The sequence below is a fragment of the Manis pentadactyla genome, chromosome 11 (genome assembly GCF_030020395.1).
Source record: "Manis pentadactyla isolate mManPen7 chromosome 11, mManPen7.hap1, whole genome shotgun sequence".
Lineage (NCBI taxonomy): Eukaryota > Metazoa > Chordata > Mammalia > Pholidota > Manidae > Manis > Manis pentadactyla.
Window position 1 is genome coordinate 101,024,528 of NC_080029.1, and position 20,668 is coordinate 101,045,195.

Genomic DNA, 20,668 nt, shown 5'->3' on the forward strand with positions numbered 1-20,668 from the left:
CTTAATTTTGATGTAATTCAAATACCATAAAATCCACCCTTTTAAAGTATAGTTCAGTGGTTTTTAGTATATTCAAAGTTGTGCAACCATCATGACATTTTAATTCTGTTACCTCCAAGGAAACCTCATACCCATTAGCAGTCTCGCCCATTCATCCCATTCCTACTCCTAAGTAACCACCTATTTGCTTTCTGTCTGTATGGACTTGCCTATTCTGGATATTTCATAAAAATGGAATCATACACTATGTCATCCTTTGTGTCTGGCTTTTTTCACTTAGTATAATGTTTTCAAGGTTCATCTATGTTGTGGTATCCAGTCAGTACTTCTCCCTTTTTACTGTCGAATAATATCCCCTTGTATGGATATACCACATTTTGTTCATCCATTCTTCGGTTGTTGAACATCTGAATTGTTCCACTTTGGGTTGCTACAAACATCTGTGTTCAAGTTTCTGTGTGGACATGTTTTAATTTCTCTTGGGTACAGACCCAGAGGAGGCTGCCTGTTCCTAGGAACACAGATAGGCAGGAAACAGCGGCCCCTGCTTCATGGTTCCTGGTTTATGACAAGGCTAAGTGTTCACTAGTGGCATGTTGGTTAGGTAACTTTGGGATCAAAGAGAGGCATTTCCTGTTGTCACAATCATTGCATAAATGCTCATATCGCATTTATACTTAGTTCTTCATATTTATTTATGTGGTTAGATTAACCAGAGCACTGTTCTTGAGCCCATCTCCCCATTAGAGAGGGTCTGCATCCTTTACATAATGACACAAACATATTACTTTCATTTCTTTCACCAGAAATTGCTGAGTCCACTTGCTGTAGAAATTGACCAGTCCTGAAGGCCAGTAGCTCCAGCCAGGTCTGACCTAGAGAATGAGGGGACTTGGTGTGCCTTGAAGAGTGACCCTATTCTCTCTTGCCACCGGTGAAAGGGTGAGCAGTTCAGCCTCATGTCCTTGCAAACGGATCCACTGACAGCTTTTCCCAACTTCCCTCACCAGAATTCCTGGCCCAACTCAGTCCTGCCCATCCTGGATTAGGTCTCCAGGGGAGGGGATTTAAGGATCTGTATTTTCAATCTGCTGTTGACCTAGATGATTTTCTCAGCAGCCAATTTTGGGAAATGCAGATCTACAAATTCCTGCTCAGTCAGCTCTCCCAGGCTCGGGGGGAGCCAGTTGACAGCGATGTGACCCCAAGTCCAGTTAACCTAAGTCAGCTGGGCCTACCCAGGACCCCAAGTGTCCTCCTTTGAAAAGATTTTCAGCGGCTCACGGTCTCTGGCCATTCCCCCTCCCCCTCTGCACCACTCCAGGACCTCCCGCGCTACCCGCGGTCACCCCACAGCCTCGTGGTGGGGGGGCCTTTCCTCAGCCCCTCTCCGCGGTCACCGTCATCGCCTCCCGGACTTCTCCCTGCTCCTACAAGGGCCTTCCTGACCTCAGGGAGGTCCCATAGAGAGGTGCCTGGGAAGGGTGCGTTAGCCCCAGCAGCTGTTTTCAAAGTACGGTCCCAACCTGGGGGTCCCTGAGACCTTTTCAGGGGATCTTCCAAGGTCAAAACAATTTTCATGATTATGGTCCTGTTTTGTATGTGTGGCTTTAAAATTCATTCTCTGGTGGGTCACCCGGAGGCTACGGATGTGTGGTAAAAGCGTGACCAATGGAGTGTGTGCTTCTGTATTCTTGTGTTCTACAGTTTTTCTCAGTTTTAATTTCTAACATGGCACATATTGACAGATATAATCCATGTAAACAAAAGCCTCCTTGGGGTCCTTAACAATTTTTAAGAGTGCAGAGGGATCGTAAGACCAAAGAGTGAACCACTGGCCCAGATGAATCTCTGATTGATAATTACTAAATGGCTGCATGAGTGGGGATGGCTTATGGAGGGGAAGGAGGGAGAGAGAGAGAAGAGCAAGGACAGGGGAACCAGGAGGCAAGGAGGGGGAAAGGGAGGGACAGGAGGGCAGGGGAGGGAAGGAGGGGTGGGCAGACGGAGGGGGGAAGCTGGGCTCTAACCCTTGCTGACGATGTGCCAAACGCCGAGGTAGGTGCCTTATGCACTTCAGTGCTCTTCTGTTTGATAGATGAGGAAATTGGGAAATTCAGATACTGTCAGGTATCCCGTAGGAGTGGTAGAGCTGGGTCTGAACATAGGTGCACATCCTTTGTCACCAGGCTGGCCTCCTCCGACACGAGTCCTACTGTCAGCAATGCCACCTTCTAGCCAGCTGGCCAAGCGACTACAAGGGTCCAGGATGCAAGGGCCTTTATGACCTTGTGCTGCTTTTTAAGCCACTTATAATGCAGGGAGGTGTGGAGGAGGGAAGTGGTCATGGAGTGCTGGCTTCTGGCTCATTCCAGAACACAGCTGGTGGCTGGGCCCCTTTTTCCTGAGGCTGGCTGGCTGCCTACTCCAAAGCACCTGCCCTGGTTTCACTTCACAGGTATTTCCCATGATCGCCCATCACTGCACACGTTACCCAACCCCCTCCTGCCTAACCCTTCTCTGCCTGGGGAGGGGCGGTCCAGGCTGTGCACACCGGGGGTACACCCATTTGGGCCCTCCACCACAACTGGCTTGGTAGGTATGCCCTCCAGTCCTCTAAAAATAGGAAAACTGATTTAAAAACTCCACTCAGCCTATTTTAAATATGCAAAATACAATTTATTACTTGGAGTTTCCCCTTGAGTTTCCACATGGTGCTGTATATTCCAAACCAAGTATTTCATCAATAAATACTAAACAACACCTACTGTGAGATTAAATACTTGTGGCTTACTGCCCATGGGGCTGAGGGAGCATTCTAGGGAATACTTTCATAGTTAAAAAGGTTTTTTTTCATAGCTTTTTGATTGGGAAGTTATGGGCTATTTTGTACATATACTGAAGATGCTCTCTATCTCTCCAAACACATAACCTTGAAATTGCTGTCCCTGAGTCTAGATGATGTTTCCTTTGTCCTGTCTTCCTTTACTTCTGGGAGGCCCAGGTTAGAATGCAGCGACACTGAAGGGTCTGTGGGAAAGAGGGAAGGGTATCCTAGCCAGGAGCTAGGAACAAACTCTGTAACATCCTGGGAGCAGAGCTTGGAAATACCCCGGGACAAACTCTGGGACCTTTCCGCTTCTGCAGCTGGCAGGAGCCCCGTGGCCCCTGCCCAGACTGGAATCCACCAGGGAAGGGAGAAGGCTGGGAGAGAAGGGGGAGAAGATGGCTGAAACATCATCCCTCTGGACCACGGTCCCTCCCTCTGGGCTCTCTGGAGGCAAGCAAGGACCTTTCATATTTCGCTCTTTACCCTAGGGCCTGCCGTGTAGTTAAGCCCTTGGTAAAAGTTTGCTTGGCAGATGACCAGATATAACCCTAATGTTTAACAAGAATTGATGGAAAAACCTGGGCTGGCTGATTTTTGACTGACTGGCTCATCACAGGTAGTCTGAGTGAAGGCATGTCCGGAAGCCTTTGGTGCTTCCACAAGTGCCGGGGCCAGACCTCTCTGGTGACTGACAGGCCTCTCTGAGCCTGGCTCATCTCTGGGGAGGGCTTCTCTGAGCAGCACGGCCTACGGCTGGGCCTGCAAAGCCAGCACGGCTACTAAGAGGAGGGCCAGGTTGGAGGAGGGCCAAGAGAACAGGGGATCTGGGGAACTCCAGACATACGTCCTTGGGCACCCCAAGGACCTGGCCTGTCACATCCCAGACTGCCCACAGGGTGAGCCTAACAGGAATGGCTTTTGGTGCCTGAGGTGACCTTTTATTTCTCTAAGTAATGCATGCCATTTTTATGAATGAGTTTTCTAAAACAATAAGCCTTGACATCTAAAAAAAAAAAAAAAAAGGAAAAGGGATCCTTGTAACATAAACACTTGGTATCTTCCAGAAGGAATTACTGAATTTCAAATAAAGACAAGTTATCTTCTATTTTTTTCTCACTGTAAGAGAAGCAAAGACATTATCACATGAGACCTATCAATTAATTTGTAGATGTAATTATATCTGTAATGCAATAAATATGACTACAGTTTATGGACTAGTATGAGTCCACATATATATAGTTTCTGAGTATGGTATGGACAAGATCCTCTTTAGCCTGACTGGATACTACTTATCTTAATACATCTAATATTACTAATAGGTTTTTAAATAAGTTCACTATTTTGTGTTCCCACAGAGAAAGGTTTTGGTTGTTCTGAGAAGCATTTGTGTCACGAACAGCACTCAGCTTTTCCCTCAAATGAAAGAAAATGTCCTGTCCAAATGATATAGTGATAGACCACGTCATCATAATTCATAAATCAAACATCCTGTCCATTTTATGCATATCTCGACTTCATTTTAGTTCACACAGATGAAAATGTTTTATAAGACAGTATGAGAGGAGACTGAAAAAGATACCCTTATAATAAAAACATATTTTCAAAAAGTGATTTTGTCCAATAACGTTTGGAATTGGAATTTTCTTCTATCATAGGCCAATTAATTAACACAGTCCTCAAACAGTCCATTAAGATCAGCACATCTAAAAGGTTCCAAAAGTCACAGTGCACACTGAGAAAGGTCAGATTTTTAAAGTACTCCCAAAACAAATCTGACTCAAGGAAATAATATGGGATATATGTGATGCTGAATTCTATTGGTAATAGATGGAGCTGAGACTCGTATAGTAACATTAAAAATGAATACATTTGAAAAAGTGTTCAAAATGAAAAACACTGTACTTGAAGGTGTTCTCCTAGTGCTAAAGCACACACTGGTATCTTTCCAGTGGTGGTTTTAATAGTCATATTGGAGTTGCGTAGTGAGCTTTTCAGCCATGGAGCTGCTCCTTTAAGCTAAGCTGCAAGCAACGCTCACGTCCTCCAGAAGTAAGATCTATTTATATGTGACGATTTAAAATTCCATCCTCAGGTACCCATGTGTGCATCGTGGGCAGACGATTAAGCCCAGACCTGCAAAGACACAGACAATTTTTAGTCCCTTTGGTAGTTAATGACTCATAAAACGAGTTTAAAGAGAGAAAATCAAAGTCAGTTTCACACAGACACACACCACCCATCCCAAGTAGAACACTCACAAGTCTTGGGAGGATAACACTTTACTCCCCACAACTCAAAGGTGATTCTTTGGACACCCTTTCCCTTAGCTAACATGTGAGGGGCACCTGTGGCCTCCTTAGCAGGGACTGGTTACTCTCAGGTCGGACACTGAAACCACCTGCACCACACAGCTCACTGAGTACATTAACTCGACTACTCATTCAGGGACCTCTTGCCTAGGAAGTCACAAATAACTTCTTTGTTTGTTTCAAGAACTTGGCAAAAAATCTTTTTATCTATTTACCCTAAGATTAGACTACTCAACTACCCTTCTTAGGAAAGATTTTCTTTTCTCAAGACAAAACAGAGCATCAAATGACTGGTTACTTTTTTTTTATTATTAAGGTATCACTGATATACAATCTTAGGAAGGTTTCACATGAGCAACATTGTGGTTACTACATTCCCCCCCATTATCAAGTCCCCACCACATACTCCATTACAGTCACTGTCCATCAGCATTGTCAGATGCTACAGATGACTGGTTATTTTTTAAGACTGTCTTTGAAATCATCTCCCTCCCCATACCCGGTGTCCAGCAATCCTAAACTACAGGTCTTCCTTAACAATAGGATTATATCCTGATAAACCCATCTTCAGTTGAAAATATCATAAATCAAAAATGTATTTAATACATCTAACCTAATTGCTATCTTAGCCTTAGCCTACCTTTAATGTGCTCAGAACACTTACATTATAATGTCTCCAGCTGGGCAAAATCATCTAGCACAAAGCCTATTTTATAATGAAGAGTTGAATATCTCATGTAATTTGCTGAATGCCATACTGAAAGTGAAAAACAGAATGGTTGTCTGGGTACAGGGTGGTTTTAAGTGTATCGGTTGTTTACCCTTGTGATGGTGTGGCTGACAGGGGGCTCGCTGCTGCTAAGTGGCATTGCGGGAGTATCATACCACATATGGCTAGCCAGAAAACAGATAAAAACTCAAAATTCAAAGTAGCGGTTTCTACTGAATGAATGCATATTGTTTTCACACCACTGTAAAGTTGGAAAATGGTTAAGTCAAACCATTTTAAGTTGGGGACCATCTGTATTATGCCACAAATGTGTCCAATCCTAATTAAGTCCCTCCATCTAAAGACCTGCCTTAAACCAGACCCCAAACCTCATGAACATCTGTCCTTGCTCTCCCCGTCTGGGATTCTACTACAACTGTCATGTTTGTGGTCTTCCATACTGTGTTAAACAATAAACTTAGCATTGCTGTATTGGTGGTATTTCTGGAGAATCAACAATTAACAAGGTCATGGAGCTCTTTGAGAATCTGAGGGAATTTTCCACAGAATAACAACTCTTCACTACTGGGAGATGAGTGGCAATCTGTGGCTTACTAAAGTCTGAGCTCAGAAGAATCAGACTTTTAGGATCAAAGGGAACCTTTGGATCACCCAGACCCTCAACGACATGCTGATGCACTGTTTAATCTATGCTTGAACACTTGCATTGATGGGGGACTCATTACCTCCCAGGCAACTCGTTCCTTCTGTGGCCATGGGCAGTGCTGAAATTAGAGCTCCGTTTAGCTGCTTTGGCCCATCCTTGCTCATCTAACCCCTCTGCTATAAGGCAGGCCAGTCACTCCTCCTCTCATACACAGAGTAAAATAGAAAAACTTCTCTCTTACTCTTAGGGTATGATCCCATGATCCTGAGCAAAAAGCAGTCCCATCAGGGGAAACTCGTAGAGTACTAACACGGTTTTCATGTCCAAACAGGATGGAGACTCGAGACCCTTTAAGAACATCCCAGACGTTGATGGTATAATCATTGTATCCAGCAAACAGCAGGCGACCTCAAAACAGGAGGATATAATGGTTATTGAGCCAGTTCCTCCCTTCCTGTTTTTTTCATGACTGTCACTCACTCACTGCGGGTGGTGGGCAGGCAGGCACCTAACTGACACACTGCAGCACCATGTGGTAAGGCTATAATGGAGCGCTTAGCTGTGTCTAAAGTGCTATGTGATCCAGAGGACAGGGGATCAAGAGGGCACTGCACAGGGAGTGACCCAAGTGGGCTCCTGAGGACCGAGAAAGAAGCTGCGATGCAGAGAAGGACGGGAAAAGGCGTTCCAAGGCAGCAGTAGCAACATGCCTGACCAGGGGCCAGACGCAGGGCAGGGGGTGTGCTGAGGAACTGGGTGGCTCAGCGACACAGCCTATCAGCCTAGCCTCCCCAGCTGGGAGGGCAGAGGAGCCATGAGCTTCAGGGCATTAGAAAGGGACTCTTGCTTCACCCGCTCCACCTCTGCAAAAAGTCCCTGTAGGGACAAAGGGGAGAAAGGAAGGCTGGGGAAGAAATGCTTACAGGAAATGCAGATGTGAAGTCTTGATACATCACTGTCAACAGCATTAGGTGGGCACAGCCTTCATTTCTCCTGAAGTGAATGGGGCTGGGGGAGGCTGCTTTGGGCAGGGTGAAGTGGGGGGTCATGGAGGAAAACTGGTACAACTGTAGATTACTTAGCCTATCAGCCCACGGGAAGTTCAGCTGAGAGCAAGCTTTATAGGGAGCTGGGTTTCGTTTAGGTCCTGTTTTACAGTCCTGGGGAAGTTTCTGAAAAAAATTCTTACCACTGAGGGAGAAGTCCACGCTGGATGCTCCAAATATGATACTGTCTTTGGAATAGATGGCAACCTCCCTGTCTGCCCGGAGGTCGTAGAGGCGACACTGGGGTGACAAAAGGACAAAGAGGTACTTATTTCTGGCTCTAGTTTGGTGAAGTGATGACCACACAGCTGTAGGCAGGTGTTGATGGCTTTTGTAGTTTGAGCGGTAAGGGAAACAGCTCCTTAGTTTATTTCTCCTGGTATTTTTCTCCCTCAATCCTGACTCCTCTTCATGGATCAGTGGAGATTCAAGGAAACAGCAAACACAGAACACTTCTTTGGGTATCAAAACAAAAAATGAGTCCCTTCTTTTTTTCTCATAAAGGATACATGTTTATTGTAGAAAACTCAGGAAAACTCAGAAAAGCATAAAGAAGGAAACAAAACTCACCCCAAGTCCTAGAAGTACTAACTAACATCTGGGCTATTTCCTTCAGTCTTGTTTCTATTTTATGTGTGTATTTAAATGGAGTGGATGTTTCATTATTCTATTAGCACTATGTTAATGAGCATTTTCTCTTATCATTAGATCATCTTCAAAAACCATGACTAACATGGATGTTGAATATTTCTCATGTGGATTTATCAGAATCTGCTTAGCCATTCCCTGGTGTTTTGATTGTATCTAATTTTTCTTGTATAAATAATAAACGACGACTATTCTTACATAAAAATCTTTATACATATCTCTGAAATTTTCCTAAGAATAGCAAAAGAACAGAATCCTTAGAAGAGAACTGTTCTAAGAAATAGCATGACCAGATCGAAGGGTAGGGATGTTTTGAGAGCTCTTGATTCAGATCTCAAGACTGCCCTCCAGAAGGGCGGCACCAGTGGTCCTGACCCCAGCTCATCCAAGGCTCCTTTATCAGACCATCTCTAGCACCAGTTGTTTCTCGGCCAACCCAAGAGGCAAATGAGCATCTAATCACTTAAACTGGCATTTCTTGGAATACAGGTGACTTTGAAAACATTTTGACATTTATTTGCCATTCTGGATTTATTGCCTTGTAAGCAGCCTGTATTTTATCCTTTTTTTTTATTGGGGGTGTTTAGCTTAGTGACTATGTAACCTCATTTATATCTGAAGGATTTCAACTTGGTCTGTCATATACATGGCAAGAATTTTTCCAAAATGTATGCCTTTATATTTTGTCATATATTTTTTTGACATACAGATGTTTAAATTTTCATTATCAAAACTCTCAGTGTACTCCTTAGTAGTTCTTTTTATAGTACCATATTAGGATGAAACCCATTATTTAATAAGATACTTGATATTCTGAGGGCACAAGAAGGAATTTCTCTTGAAAACTAGGTCAATATAACTTGGCAATTAGTAGCAAAAGCCTTAAAACAAGGCCTATTTTTGACGGAACAGGTTCATATCTGAGAATCACAAGGAAATAATAACTAGCAAAAAATATTTACTTATAAGAGTGTTTTTAACAGAAAAACAAAACCTTGAAAAATCTAAATGTCCAAAAATTGAATATGTGCAGTAAGTGATGGCATGTCTATAACATGGAATACTATTCAATCATTAAGAAAACATAATATAAAAAAATATTTATTGGCATGGGAAAATGTTCACAATCTGTGGTTAAGTGAAAAAAGCAAATATAAGACATTTTGTTTAAAAAGAAAAGATACAGCAAGGGATTCATTCAATTGTCACTTTTCTTGGGTAGGAAGAGCAGAGTAATTTAATTCCCCTCCCCTCCAGGTTTCTTTAATAAATGCACATTGCTTCTGTCATCAGGAAAAAAATTAATTTTTGAAAAATAAAATTAAGTCAGTACGCCTCTCTTTCAAATAGGAAAGGCTTCCAATAACTTAGAAACATACCGTAGCATCATCTGAGCCTGAAGCAAAGGCATCTCCACTCGGGTAGTATCTGCAGAGACAAAGTGTGGGTGGAAAGCTTTCACTGAGTGGTGATTCCCAGTCCCTCAGGCCCGTCAGAACCAGCTGGGAAGGTTGGCCCACGTGGGCCCTCAGAATCAGAATCTCTATGTCCAGGGACACAGGACCACCTGTTGCAGAAGCTGGAAAGGGAGGCTCATCGGGCTGGCCCACTGGCCTCTAGTTTCCCTCCCCGTAAATAGGCAACAGAGACACCGGCCTTGCAGAGTGTTGGTGAGGAGTAACCGAGATAATGAGTACTTGCACCAGGTACCACACAGAGCAGACCCCCCCCAACCACAGTTTCTGTTGATCACACACTTCATTCCCAAGAGTTGGCTCAGAGCTCAGGGATAAGAAAGTGGTTTACACACAGACCCTGGAATCTGATCTACAGAGCCTCGTGCCTCTCTGCTTGACCACCTACTACATGGGACACCTATGGCAAGTGACTCCACCCCGCCCAGACTCAGTGTCCTCATCCAACAGTGAGGATGAGAATGCACATGACCTGCTGTGGTGACTGAGTAAGACAGTATGTGCAAAGACTTTGGCACGGTGCCAAATAAAAAGCATTCAATAATAAATGATGGTGATGATGATTATAGTCACTCTCTTCTCAATGATAAGGCTTCCTAGAGGGAGGGAAGCCTAAACTGAGGCCTGATGCACATCGGAGGAAGAGGGTTCAGGGCAGAGGGGCAGCATGGGTGAGAGAATGTGCATTTTTTAGCCGTATTTCATGAATGTATAGGGGTCTTGTTTATTTTTGTGGTCTTATATTCTATCCTGCCTCTCACTAACTTCATTTACTATCTGTATTAATTTCTGGATTGATTTCCTTTGATTTTCTAGGTAATTACTACACATTTGCAAAAAGTGACAGTCTTTTTCCTTTTCCCCTATCGTACGTTTGAGGGCAGGGAGCTAGAGAATTCTTACTAACACTTCTATTACTGAAGTAAATAAGCATTCTTACTTCGTTCTTGCTTTTAAGGGGAACAAGTATAATGAAGATTCTTGGGTGATTATACCGGAAGTATTGTCTGTGCTGGCTTCCAAATTCACACGTCACTTCTCTCTTGGGATCTGGTTCACAGATCCTGCTACCGACTCAATGCCTCCATTTGGTTGTGTAACAGGCATCGCAAACTTAACTATCTCAAAACAGGGCTCCAGAATCCATGTGCAACCACTGCCTCCTACCTGTACTTCATCCAGTCTTCCCTCTCATAGTAAGTGGGTCCCTGCTTACTGCCCCTTATAAAGGTTTGGGCTTCCTCAGCTCAGGGGTTCTTCTAATGTGACCCCTCACATGTGACGGTGTCATCTGGCTCTCCTCATGTCACCCTGTGGAGTGGGGCTCAGGCAACCCGCACAAATAGCTGGTACGCTGGCTATGGCCTTTGCTATGGGTATAACTGTCCTTCCCCTTTGGCCCAAGTGTCTTGTGTCTTCTGCCAGCATCCTGGAAACTGTGGCAGCCTAATTTGTTAGCTGGCAGCTAGGGTAAAATCTCAGCCCCTTCACAATCCTAGACAGTTCTGTCTCCACAATGTCTTCTTTAATTCTAGCCACCAACATTTCCTTCTTGAACTCATACAGCTTTCTAACTGGCCATCATCTTCCATTTTTGATTGCCTGAAACCTATTCTCCATACAGCAGCCCGAGTGATCTTTTAAAGGCAAAACATAGATCCAGTTAGCCACGTGACCCCCAACCTCCCAATTCAAAACTCCCGGGCAGTCACCTGGCCTGGGTTAGGTCTCCGTATCTCAGCTTCCCCCGGCTCTCTGCAAGCCCGGCTCTTTCATCATCCTGGCTTCAGTTTAAACATCACTTTCTTAGAGAGGCCTTCTAAGTAATAACCCATGCCATCCCACCAGCATGTTTTACTTCTTCCACAGCACTTTTCAGCATCTTAAATTAAATTGCACATTGGTTTATTTGTGCTTGGTTTTGTCTCCTGCAGGAGAGTGGAGACCTTGTTTATGTGGATCACAACTGTACTACCAGTTCCTGAAATAATGTCTAGCATGTAAGTCTCAATAGATATTTGCTGAGTAACTGAATGAATGAGAAAAATACTGACTTAAGGAAGACAATATTGTTCCTGGTGCAATTAGATTAAAAATCTTCAAGAGCTCTAGAGCTCTGTTCAGTTCCACCACGAATCAGCCCTCCTTGCTGGGGAGGCCTCTCTCAGCCAAGTAAACAGCCTGGAGGTGGTTCCTGGGCTAACCACTACGCCAGGCCAGGGGACAGCAGCAGAGCAGAGAAGTAACATGAACATTCTACTCACTGACCGGACACTGTTGATGTCAGATTCATGTGTTTCAAAAGCCTGCACGCACTGGCCCGAGCGCATGTCCCACACCATGGCCTTCTTGTCACAACCCTACAAATGCAAAGTTACCCAGAGTTATGGCCACTGCACGGACTGTCTACAGGCAGGCATGAGTTCCAATTATGGAACAGAGACCATTTATTTCCCATTGGTAAATGGCTGACAACATGCTCTTCTTAGCTTCACCTAAGGCCACTGGCCTCTACTGGGATGCACTTGTAAGGCCGGAACTAGGTCTTGGGGTGGGAAGGGGAGCAGAAGGCCTCCATCACCACTTTTAGCATGTTTTCTTCTTTCTCACCTTTCTGAGTGGGTGTAAACCTTCCAGCCTCCAGAGCCTCGTTCTCACCTCCATCCTGAGCATTTCTCTTCTCTTCATTTTGTTCTTTCCAACCGTAAGCCCCTCAGCCCCCCGCCGACCTCTGCCTCCCTAAGCCCAGAGAGGAGGTAGACAGTGGGTACACAGTGGGACTTCCCCACTTTGTCTCAAGTGTATGGAGCAGCCCTGCAAAGGGGGAGCACCACTGCCCCCAGACCATCTGCACCCCCAGTCCTAAGCCAGGTTGGGGTCGGCAAACTAGGGACCAAATTATGGCCCGGCCAGCGGTCAGCTGGGTGTCTTGTGTCGCCTCCCAGGGCTTCTGCCTCAACCCCCGTAAACACTTGTCGTCGTGCTGCCCAATGCAACCCAGAGAACCATAAACATGAAGTTTCTACATTACACCATTGTAGTTCCAGGAGCTCTCTGATGAATCCCTGCAGGGCAGTCCTGTTATCAGGCCTAGGTAGCATAAAGTAGACTCCCAGGAGTCACACAGAAGAAGTAATGGCTTAAAGTTCGCATCCGAGCTGCAATATGTCCAATTTACAGATGAGGAAATTTAGTCAGGTAGCAAAGCCAGACCCAGGTGTCCTGACTCCTGGGCTAGTGCTCCTCTGTGCCACCTTGTCTGCCTGACTCAGAGCCTTCCATACTCCATTATACTTATACTCCTGTACCCTGGGGTGGGGGTGATGGTGACTGGTGGGAGAGCATCCCACAAGCCACCGGCCCTGACCGCATGGCACTGCCCCACCTTGGCAGTCATCTGACTGGGTCACTGCCCTTGCAGCTCATTTCTAATGCTCTCCAGGGCTGACTCTGCTGTTTATTTGAGGAATGACATTTAAAAACATGGCAAACTAGCACCTTGAGTCACAGCGTTCACACTGGAAAAACACTCTAGATCCCTATGTAGGATGTCAGCCGCAGATCTGGAGACCCTCACAGCCCAGCACTGTGACTGCCCACCAAGTGCTGCTAAATGCTGCAGGAGATAGGGGGGCAGTGGTGAGCTGAGGACAATTCCTGCAGCCCCTTCTAGGGAAGCATCCAGTCTAGTCCCAAGAAATGGCAGCAACTGCTGCCATAAGCCTCCCATGGACACAAAGCTCCCCTAGAGGTTTTCCTTAGGTCTTTACCCCAGACACGAAGGTGTTTCCTGTTTCTGAGGGGGCCAGGTCCAAGCAGAGCACGTCAGCCCCGTGCCCATGGAAGCTCTGCAGCAGCTGCCCGCTCTCCACGTCCCACAGGGCACATGTCCCATCACCGCTTGCCGTCAGGATCTGCTCACAGAAAGGACAGGAAGGGTGTTCTGAATGAATGAGAAATATACTGACTTAAGGAAGACAATATTGTTCCTGGTGCAATTAGATTAAAAATCTTCAAGAGCTCTAGAGCTCTGTTCAGTTCCACCACGAATCAGCCCTCCTTGCTGGGGAGGCCTCTCTCAGCCAAGTAAACAGCCTGGAGGTGGTTCCTGGGCTAACCACTACGCCAGGCCAGGGGACAGCAGCAGAGCAGAGAAGTAACATGAACATTCTACTCACTGACTGGACACTGTTGATGTCAGATTCATGTGTTTCAAAAGCCTGCACGCACTGGCCTGAGCGCATGTCCCACACCATGGCTTTTATTATTACTCTGCCATCCATGCTTAGAGATCCACAGGGAAAGGGAGGCGGCTCAACACACACGTGGACACACACCTTGCTGTATCTGATTCAAGCACAGAGACATTTTTCCTGCACCGAGAAAGTTCATTCTTGACACCCCCACTGTCCTCGAGCTGTGTGCTTACGTGCCTGTCCTCCTGGAGTACAAACCCCTGCGGCCTCCCTGACACACCTGCAGGCCCCTCGCCTGCCCCGGCACAGCGGAACTGCTCTGAGAACATTTGTTGAACCTTGAGCAGCTCCCACAGGCAGCCAAACCCACTGTTGTGCAGGCCAGACAACTGAGGTGCTTCTCAGACAGTAACGTGCACCCTGTCATCTGGCTGCTGGCTCACAGAGAGTCTGGGGAGAGTCTGAGATTCCAGAAATCTCACAAACTCCGGTGATGCCAGTGCTGCTCCCTGGACCCCACTGGGTGAGGCAGCATTTTGTTGGACACACTGTCCTGTCACTGCTTCTCCCCAGAGCTGGGTGCTGCCCAGAGGCTCCCAGGACCACTGAGAGGTGTGGATACTCATGCACTCACAGATCAACAAGCATCTGCTGTGTGCCGATGCCATCCAGGCGCTCCGCTCAGCATTACGGTTTGCAGAAAGATTGTGTCTTGGTCTGTTTTCCTGGAGCTCATTTTAAAAGGATTGGCAGTGTGGACTGAAACCAACCTAATTCCCTGTGCCTGTGTTAAACTGTTTTCTGGGACTGAGCATAGTTTCCTGGTGCTATGTAGGATGATACTGAGACCAAGTAAAAACAACCCAGCTGCTTGCTCTAGGAAGTAAGTGCTCTTGCCATATAAGACTATAAAACAGTGAATCAGCTTACTTCTTCAGACTCTTAAACTTGCTCATCAAGACTTGCTTCAAGACCCTCACCTCCCTCAGCTCATCAATTCAAAGCCAATATGTCATAACCAGTATCCCACCTCAAAGACCCACCTTGAAATCACCCAGCCCAGATTCCGGAACCTTCCAAGTACCCTTCCCTGATTTCTTCATTGTGAGATGCTATGGAAATTCTGTCAGGCTGGAGTTCTCCTTTGCTGCAGTAATAAACTTAGACCTAATAAACTTAGCAATGCTGGATTGCCAAGTTCTTCTGAGAGTCTTGGCAGACAAGACGATGATCACAGTGCTGAGATATAGGCAGGCCCACGGGAAGGGCACCAAACCCACTCTGGCAACATCTGAGCTGCTCTTCAAGACTGAGTGAGAGCTGGCCAGGTGAAGGGCAGGCGGGGAGGGCCCTGCAGCTAAAGGCCTACCTCTGTGTGCCTGGTAGACTGTGAGGACTTTGGCCTGTGGGCAAGAGGGAGCTGTGGAAAGCCATAGTGGGATGAGAAGATCAGGGGTATATTTTAGAAAATTCTTTCTTGAGGTCAGTGCAACCACCCCTTGAGAAGCCTCTGTGTAGCTTAAAAGAACAAAGGCTGCCCACGTGGGGAGAGGAACAATGGGGTGCTTAGAGAGAGGCATGGCAGGTGAACAGGAGCTTTAATTTTTGTCACTGCCTGTGTGTGTGAGAGGCCTGGGCTCGGGCTGGCCATACCTTCGCGGGGTTGGAAGAAAGCCAGAGGAGACTCAGGGGTCTGGGACCCAGCTGACTACATGACGGAGCCCTGGGACCAGCTTGGCCCTGAGCAGCCATGCGAGGGATCCACAAAGGTTAAGCATTGGATAGCAGAGCCTCCCTGCACCCCACCTTCCTGCTGCTCAGACAGCCTGGTGAAGTGATAAGACAATGCAGGAAGTGGCACAACAGAGAGCCCTCAGTGGGTGGAGGTCACCAGCTGAGGAAGACAGCGGAAGCCAGGCCCTAAGGACTGCTAGCCTTCAACGCCGCCACTGACTGGGCTGCGCCTGCACCTCCAATTTCCAATTTCCTCTCCTTCCTTCCTATTCTCTTCCCTTTTCTTTTGCATGCTAGGCCTAACCCTGATAAAGAATCTCCCTTTTACTGCAGAGAAGGAGCACATTCTTAGGAGGGGAACCTATTCCCACCCTGGCCTTGTGCCTGCTGGCTGTACCACCTTGGAGTGGGTTTCCTGCCAGGCAGCTTGGGGAGGCCTAGGATCTCCCTGCAACCCGGTGAGGCTGCCCTGGAGCCCCTCCCTGGAGCAGAAGGTGGGTGAGCTGAGCAGCTCTCAGGCTTCTTAGGTGTGACTCCCAGGACCCTCCTTAAAGCCCCTACTGGGGACAGCTCTCAAATTGCGGGACTCTCCAAGGCTGCAGAATCTCTGCATGGGACTCCCTCCAGGCTTGACTTCCCTCGAGAGGCCTGTGTGCATCTGACAAGATGACCTAAGCTGGTAAGAACAGCTTATAAACACACAGGCTTGGACTGCGTCTTAATCTGGGTACTTGTATTTTATAATATGCTGTAATTCCCTCCAATCTTTCCTGGCCCACACCCACTAGTGGATGTTCCACCCCATTCCTGTCCTAACACTTGCAAAGGACCAATAATCTCTGATCTTTTGGGAGACATCAGGTCCAAACAATCTGCTTTAAACTACCTCAGTCTAGCTATTTAATTTGGAATTTCCCACATCATATTCTTCAATCAAAGAAATGAATAGATTTTAACAGTTAAAAGTAAATTCTCAATACTTAAAAAAATATTTAAAAATATTTTTTGTGATCTTTTTTCCAGTGTATGTAAAAATAAATTTAAAAAAAAAAGACGTTACAATAAGTGCACTGAATAGGACCTCTAAGTAACTCACTGCCATTTATTCTGGAATGTAGAGAATTTGCAGGTTTAATACCATAGTCTTATAGCAGCCACTGAGCTTTTCTTTTTTCATCCTAGATCCCAGAATGGAAGAAAGCTTGAGGTTCATTAGTTCAGAGGTACCCAAGCCAGGCCATGCCTTTGAATCATCCAAGAACCTTTTGTGTTAATGATAATAAAATAATAAGAGCTAACATTTATTGATATTTGCCGGGAGCTTTGTGTATTTTACACAAATCACCTCATTTAATCTTCAGAAAATGTTATGAGGGAGGAATTTACTACTGTTCTCACATGCACATGAGAAAGACAAAACGGAGAATAAAACCTTGTTTAGGACTGACCAGCTGGAACACAGTGGAGCCAGGATGTGATGCAAGCTGACTCAGCTAGATTCCTGCTAGGAAGAAAGCATTCTCCACAGTACAGGTGCCGCTTTCATCCCCACCCCAGCACCTACGGTAACAGCGAGTGAGGGTGACGGGTCTCCACGAGAGGGACTGCAGATGCTTGACGACTCACTGGTTCTTGCAAACTTCTGAGCCTTTCCTCATTTGGACTAAACATCTCCTGTAGCTTTGGCTGCTCCTCAGGCCCAGAGACATCTGATTCTGGCCACTGCAGCCACCTGGGGCCACAGCGCCCCCTACTGTACATGTATGCAAGACTACCGGTTGCAAACAGCTGCAGACATGCACTCCTCGTCCAAACACCCTTCCTCGGGTCAGCAATCGACAAATACCCAGTCTCCTGGTCTCCGTGCTCCCGGCCACGCTTGCCTGCCCTTCAGCATCAGTCAGCTGAAACCAGAGCAGGTCATGGAAGGCTTTCATCTGAATTAAATGCTCTCCTCCTTAAAACAAACCCCAGTCTGATCCAGCCCCTGCAGTGGCTCCTGCCTGTCCACAGAGTCAGCCTAGATACTCAGGGGCCCTGTGATCAGGCCCAGCCCACCTTCCACTGTACTCCCAGCACTCCCGCCCTCCAAGGCCAGCTCAGGCAGCTGCTTGCAGCCAGCTTGTGGCCACCCCTTCTGCTCCGAGCTCTCAGACACCCTCACTGTTCAGTCATGATAGGTTTCAGTGAGGGCAGTGGCTGAGTGCGAGTCCAGCTCCAGAACACGGTGGTATCTGGCAATGTGGGTGGTGAGTACTTACGAAGGTTTGCTGTACAGATGTGAATAAATAAACTATGGAAGATTTAAGACCTGTTAAAACTTAGCCAATATGTTGAAGTTGTGTTGTTTCCACTTTGTGGTTTATTCAACGTAGATCACTACCGGAAGCTTTTTCTTTTTGCATTTGTTCAAAAAGGAGTGTGAAGTAGGTACAGTGAGACATGTAAAGTGCACAACTCTGAAGCTCAGAAGCTCAGAGCAAAGCTTTACACACGGAAGCACCTTGGAACCACCACCCCAGAAGAATGCCTGTTCCACTCCCACCAAGTCAATCAGAGGAGGAGTTCGATGTGGTGTGCAGTTCCTCTCAACTCTGTCAACAATAGCCCTGATTTTTCCCATTTCTGATTTTATTAACAATTATTATTATAATAATAGTAATAGCCAGTGAGAAACAACAGGAGCTTTCCCTTAGAGCCAGCTGCTGAAGCACAGCCGCCCTACTGAGTGGGACACTGGAAAAGCTTCCTCCCCTGCTATATTCCCTTCAGTTCTCTGCCACATACCCTGCTCTCCAGCAGGGGGGTCCCCCAGGCAGCTGCTTATTTACCTGCATGTCAGAGTTCGTGAAGCTGCAGGCTGACAGGTAGTTGGTATGCATAGCAACAGACTTCTTCTTGGCAGCCATGTTTTCATTTTTGTCAAACGTCAGTGGATACACAGAACACTTATTATCCAGACCACTAGCAAGGAAGGAAGGCGTGTCGAATGTTAATATAGGGCAACAGAATAAGAGTACACTTTCTCATTCACACAAAACTTTCAGAATGTTTTCCTTTGGCAGCGTCATATAAACTTTCCCCTAATTTTTACTTGGAAGGTTTCTGAATGTGCAGTAAATTGGAAAGAAAAATAGTACAATGGACACCAGATCACTAACCTAACATCTTGCCATATTTATGGGAGCAAGTTCTAAACCATTTGAACGCAAACCAGACAGGACATGTTATATCTAAATACTTCAATTTGCAAATTTACATCTAAAAACAATTTGCAAATTTACATCTCATAAAAGAAAGAACATTTCTCCTATAAAGCTGGATCATCACCACATCTAAGAAAACTCGCATGAATTCCATAACACTATGTCATAAGGCATCCATAGTCAATCTTCCCCAGTGGGGACATCCCCAGTGCCTAATCAAGGTTCACACATTACATTTGGTTTTTATGGATTTTTAAGATCTTTTAATTTATAACAGACCTTCCACCTATTTTTTTGTTGTTTGTGACAACACGTCAGGTCACTTGTTTTACAGTATGTCACACACTCTGGATTTGTCACACTGTTTCCTAATGGTTACTCAAGTATCACATTTTTGGCAATAACAGTATAAAGGTGATATTGTGTACTTCTTACTGCTTCACTTTAGGAGGCTTGTGATGTCTGTTGTCCCAGGATTGGTGATGCCAAGCTGATTGTGTGGTTGAAGTGGGAACCACCAGATGTCTCTGTGGTGAAGGTGATTCATTTATAATTAGCAATTTGTGGTGTGACACTTTTGAGACCTGCAGATGTCCTGCTCCCCAACAACCTTCCATGCGATGGCTTCAGAATAATCACTCTTGTTTGAACTAAATATCACTTTAGGGGTGAAAAATGCTAACCTTCTAATTTGATAATCCCACCTGCATTTATTAGCTGATATTTTTCTGCAAAGCCAAATATCCCTTCCCCCAGTATAACTGTACACCCATGGGTTCTTTCTTCTCTTAAGTTGTGTTATGATCCATTTATTATCATTAGTCCATGGATGCTCAAATTGTTCCAAATTTGGACAATGGGGGCCCCTTCAAGCAGCTGCTGTTTCTGTTTGATATGACTCCACTGGTTCTTGAACATTTCCTTCCTTTCTGGAACAAGAAAATATCCAAGGCTCACTTTACTGTTCTCCTGCCCCAGACCTGCAATCAGCCTTCCTCATGGGCCCTGTTTCCTTTTGGGGAGGAATGGCATTTAGGAGGGATGCCCTCTCCTGCAGCCCTGGGGAAGCAAGCGGACCCCTTGCCCTTCCGACTGCTTGCAGGTGCAGGACTTAGGAAGTCCCTTGCCGGTAATTAGCCTTGGTGAGCTCGTTCACACATCGCAGGGTGAGCAGGACCTGCAGTTAGGCTGTGGCAATGACGAGCGTGTTGTGGACTATGGGCTTCCCCGACCCTCACGGTGGGATGTGGTCTCCCGTGCTGAAGCTTCAGAGTAATTTCTGTAGTTCTGTTGCAATACTCAGTCTTAGGGTTATTTGCATTGCCCTGAAAGCAGAGTTTTACAGTGTGATGCATCTGCTGTTGAATTTCTGCTTTAGTATTTAGCTCATGTTATGATGTTGGTTATGTTTTTTTAGGTTCTCTGAGCCTCAGTTTCCTCAACTATAGAATGGAGTGGATCCCACTCACCTACCACAGGGGGCTGTTTTTAAGATTACATGAAGAGTTCAGAATGGTATGCTCAGTAAGTCGTTACTTTTAGTTCTATATTCTTCTTGCTTGGAAGCGGGTGCTATGCTTTCTCATCTTTGAGTTCCCTGAGGACATGCAGTCCAGTGCCTTGCACATAGCTGCTCAGAGCAAGTTTATAATACCTTAAGGATATGGCTCTCAACTAAAAAACACTTACACATATATAAAAGCAATTAACACTTTTTTCTTAAGAAGGAGATTGTGTTAATAACTGTTGGAGTTTTTGCTTTCAGGTTTGGAACCCACTGAGAAAGACTAGCAGTCAGGCAGAGAGAGAAAAATAGTCCTGTTATTGCCTGTAGACGTTGAGAGGGTG

At 45.8% G+C, this 20,668-nt stretch overlaps 1 protein-coding gene across 1 annotated transcript in view; it reads right to left on the reverse strand.

The window, feature by feature from the left end:
• Positions 1-3,900: 3,900 nt before the first annotated feature.
• GNB5 (G protein subunit beta 5) overlaps positions 3,901-20,668 on the reverse strand; it is a 36,893-nt gene continuing 20,125 nt past the window's right edge. Inside the window, exons 5-11 of the mRNA XM_036917762.2 lie at positions 18,446-18,578; positions 13,455-13,598; positions 11,953-12,044; positions 9,589-9,637; positions 7,705-7,801; positions 6,757-6,923; positions 3,901-4,963 (exon numbers count right to left, since the gene is read on the reverse strand). Coding sequence (XP_036773657.1) covers positions 4,952-4,963; positions 6,757-6,923; positions 7,705-7,801; positions 9,589-9,637; positions 11,953-12,044; positions 13,455-13,598; positions 18,446-18,578 — 694 coding nt within the window. The 3' untranslated portion in view covers positions 3,901-4,951. The remainder of the gene's footprint in view (positions 4,964-6,756; positions 6,924-7,704; positions 7,802-9,588; positions 9,638-11,952; positions 12,045-13,454; positions 13,599-18,445; positions 18,579-20,668) is intronic.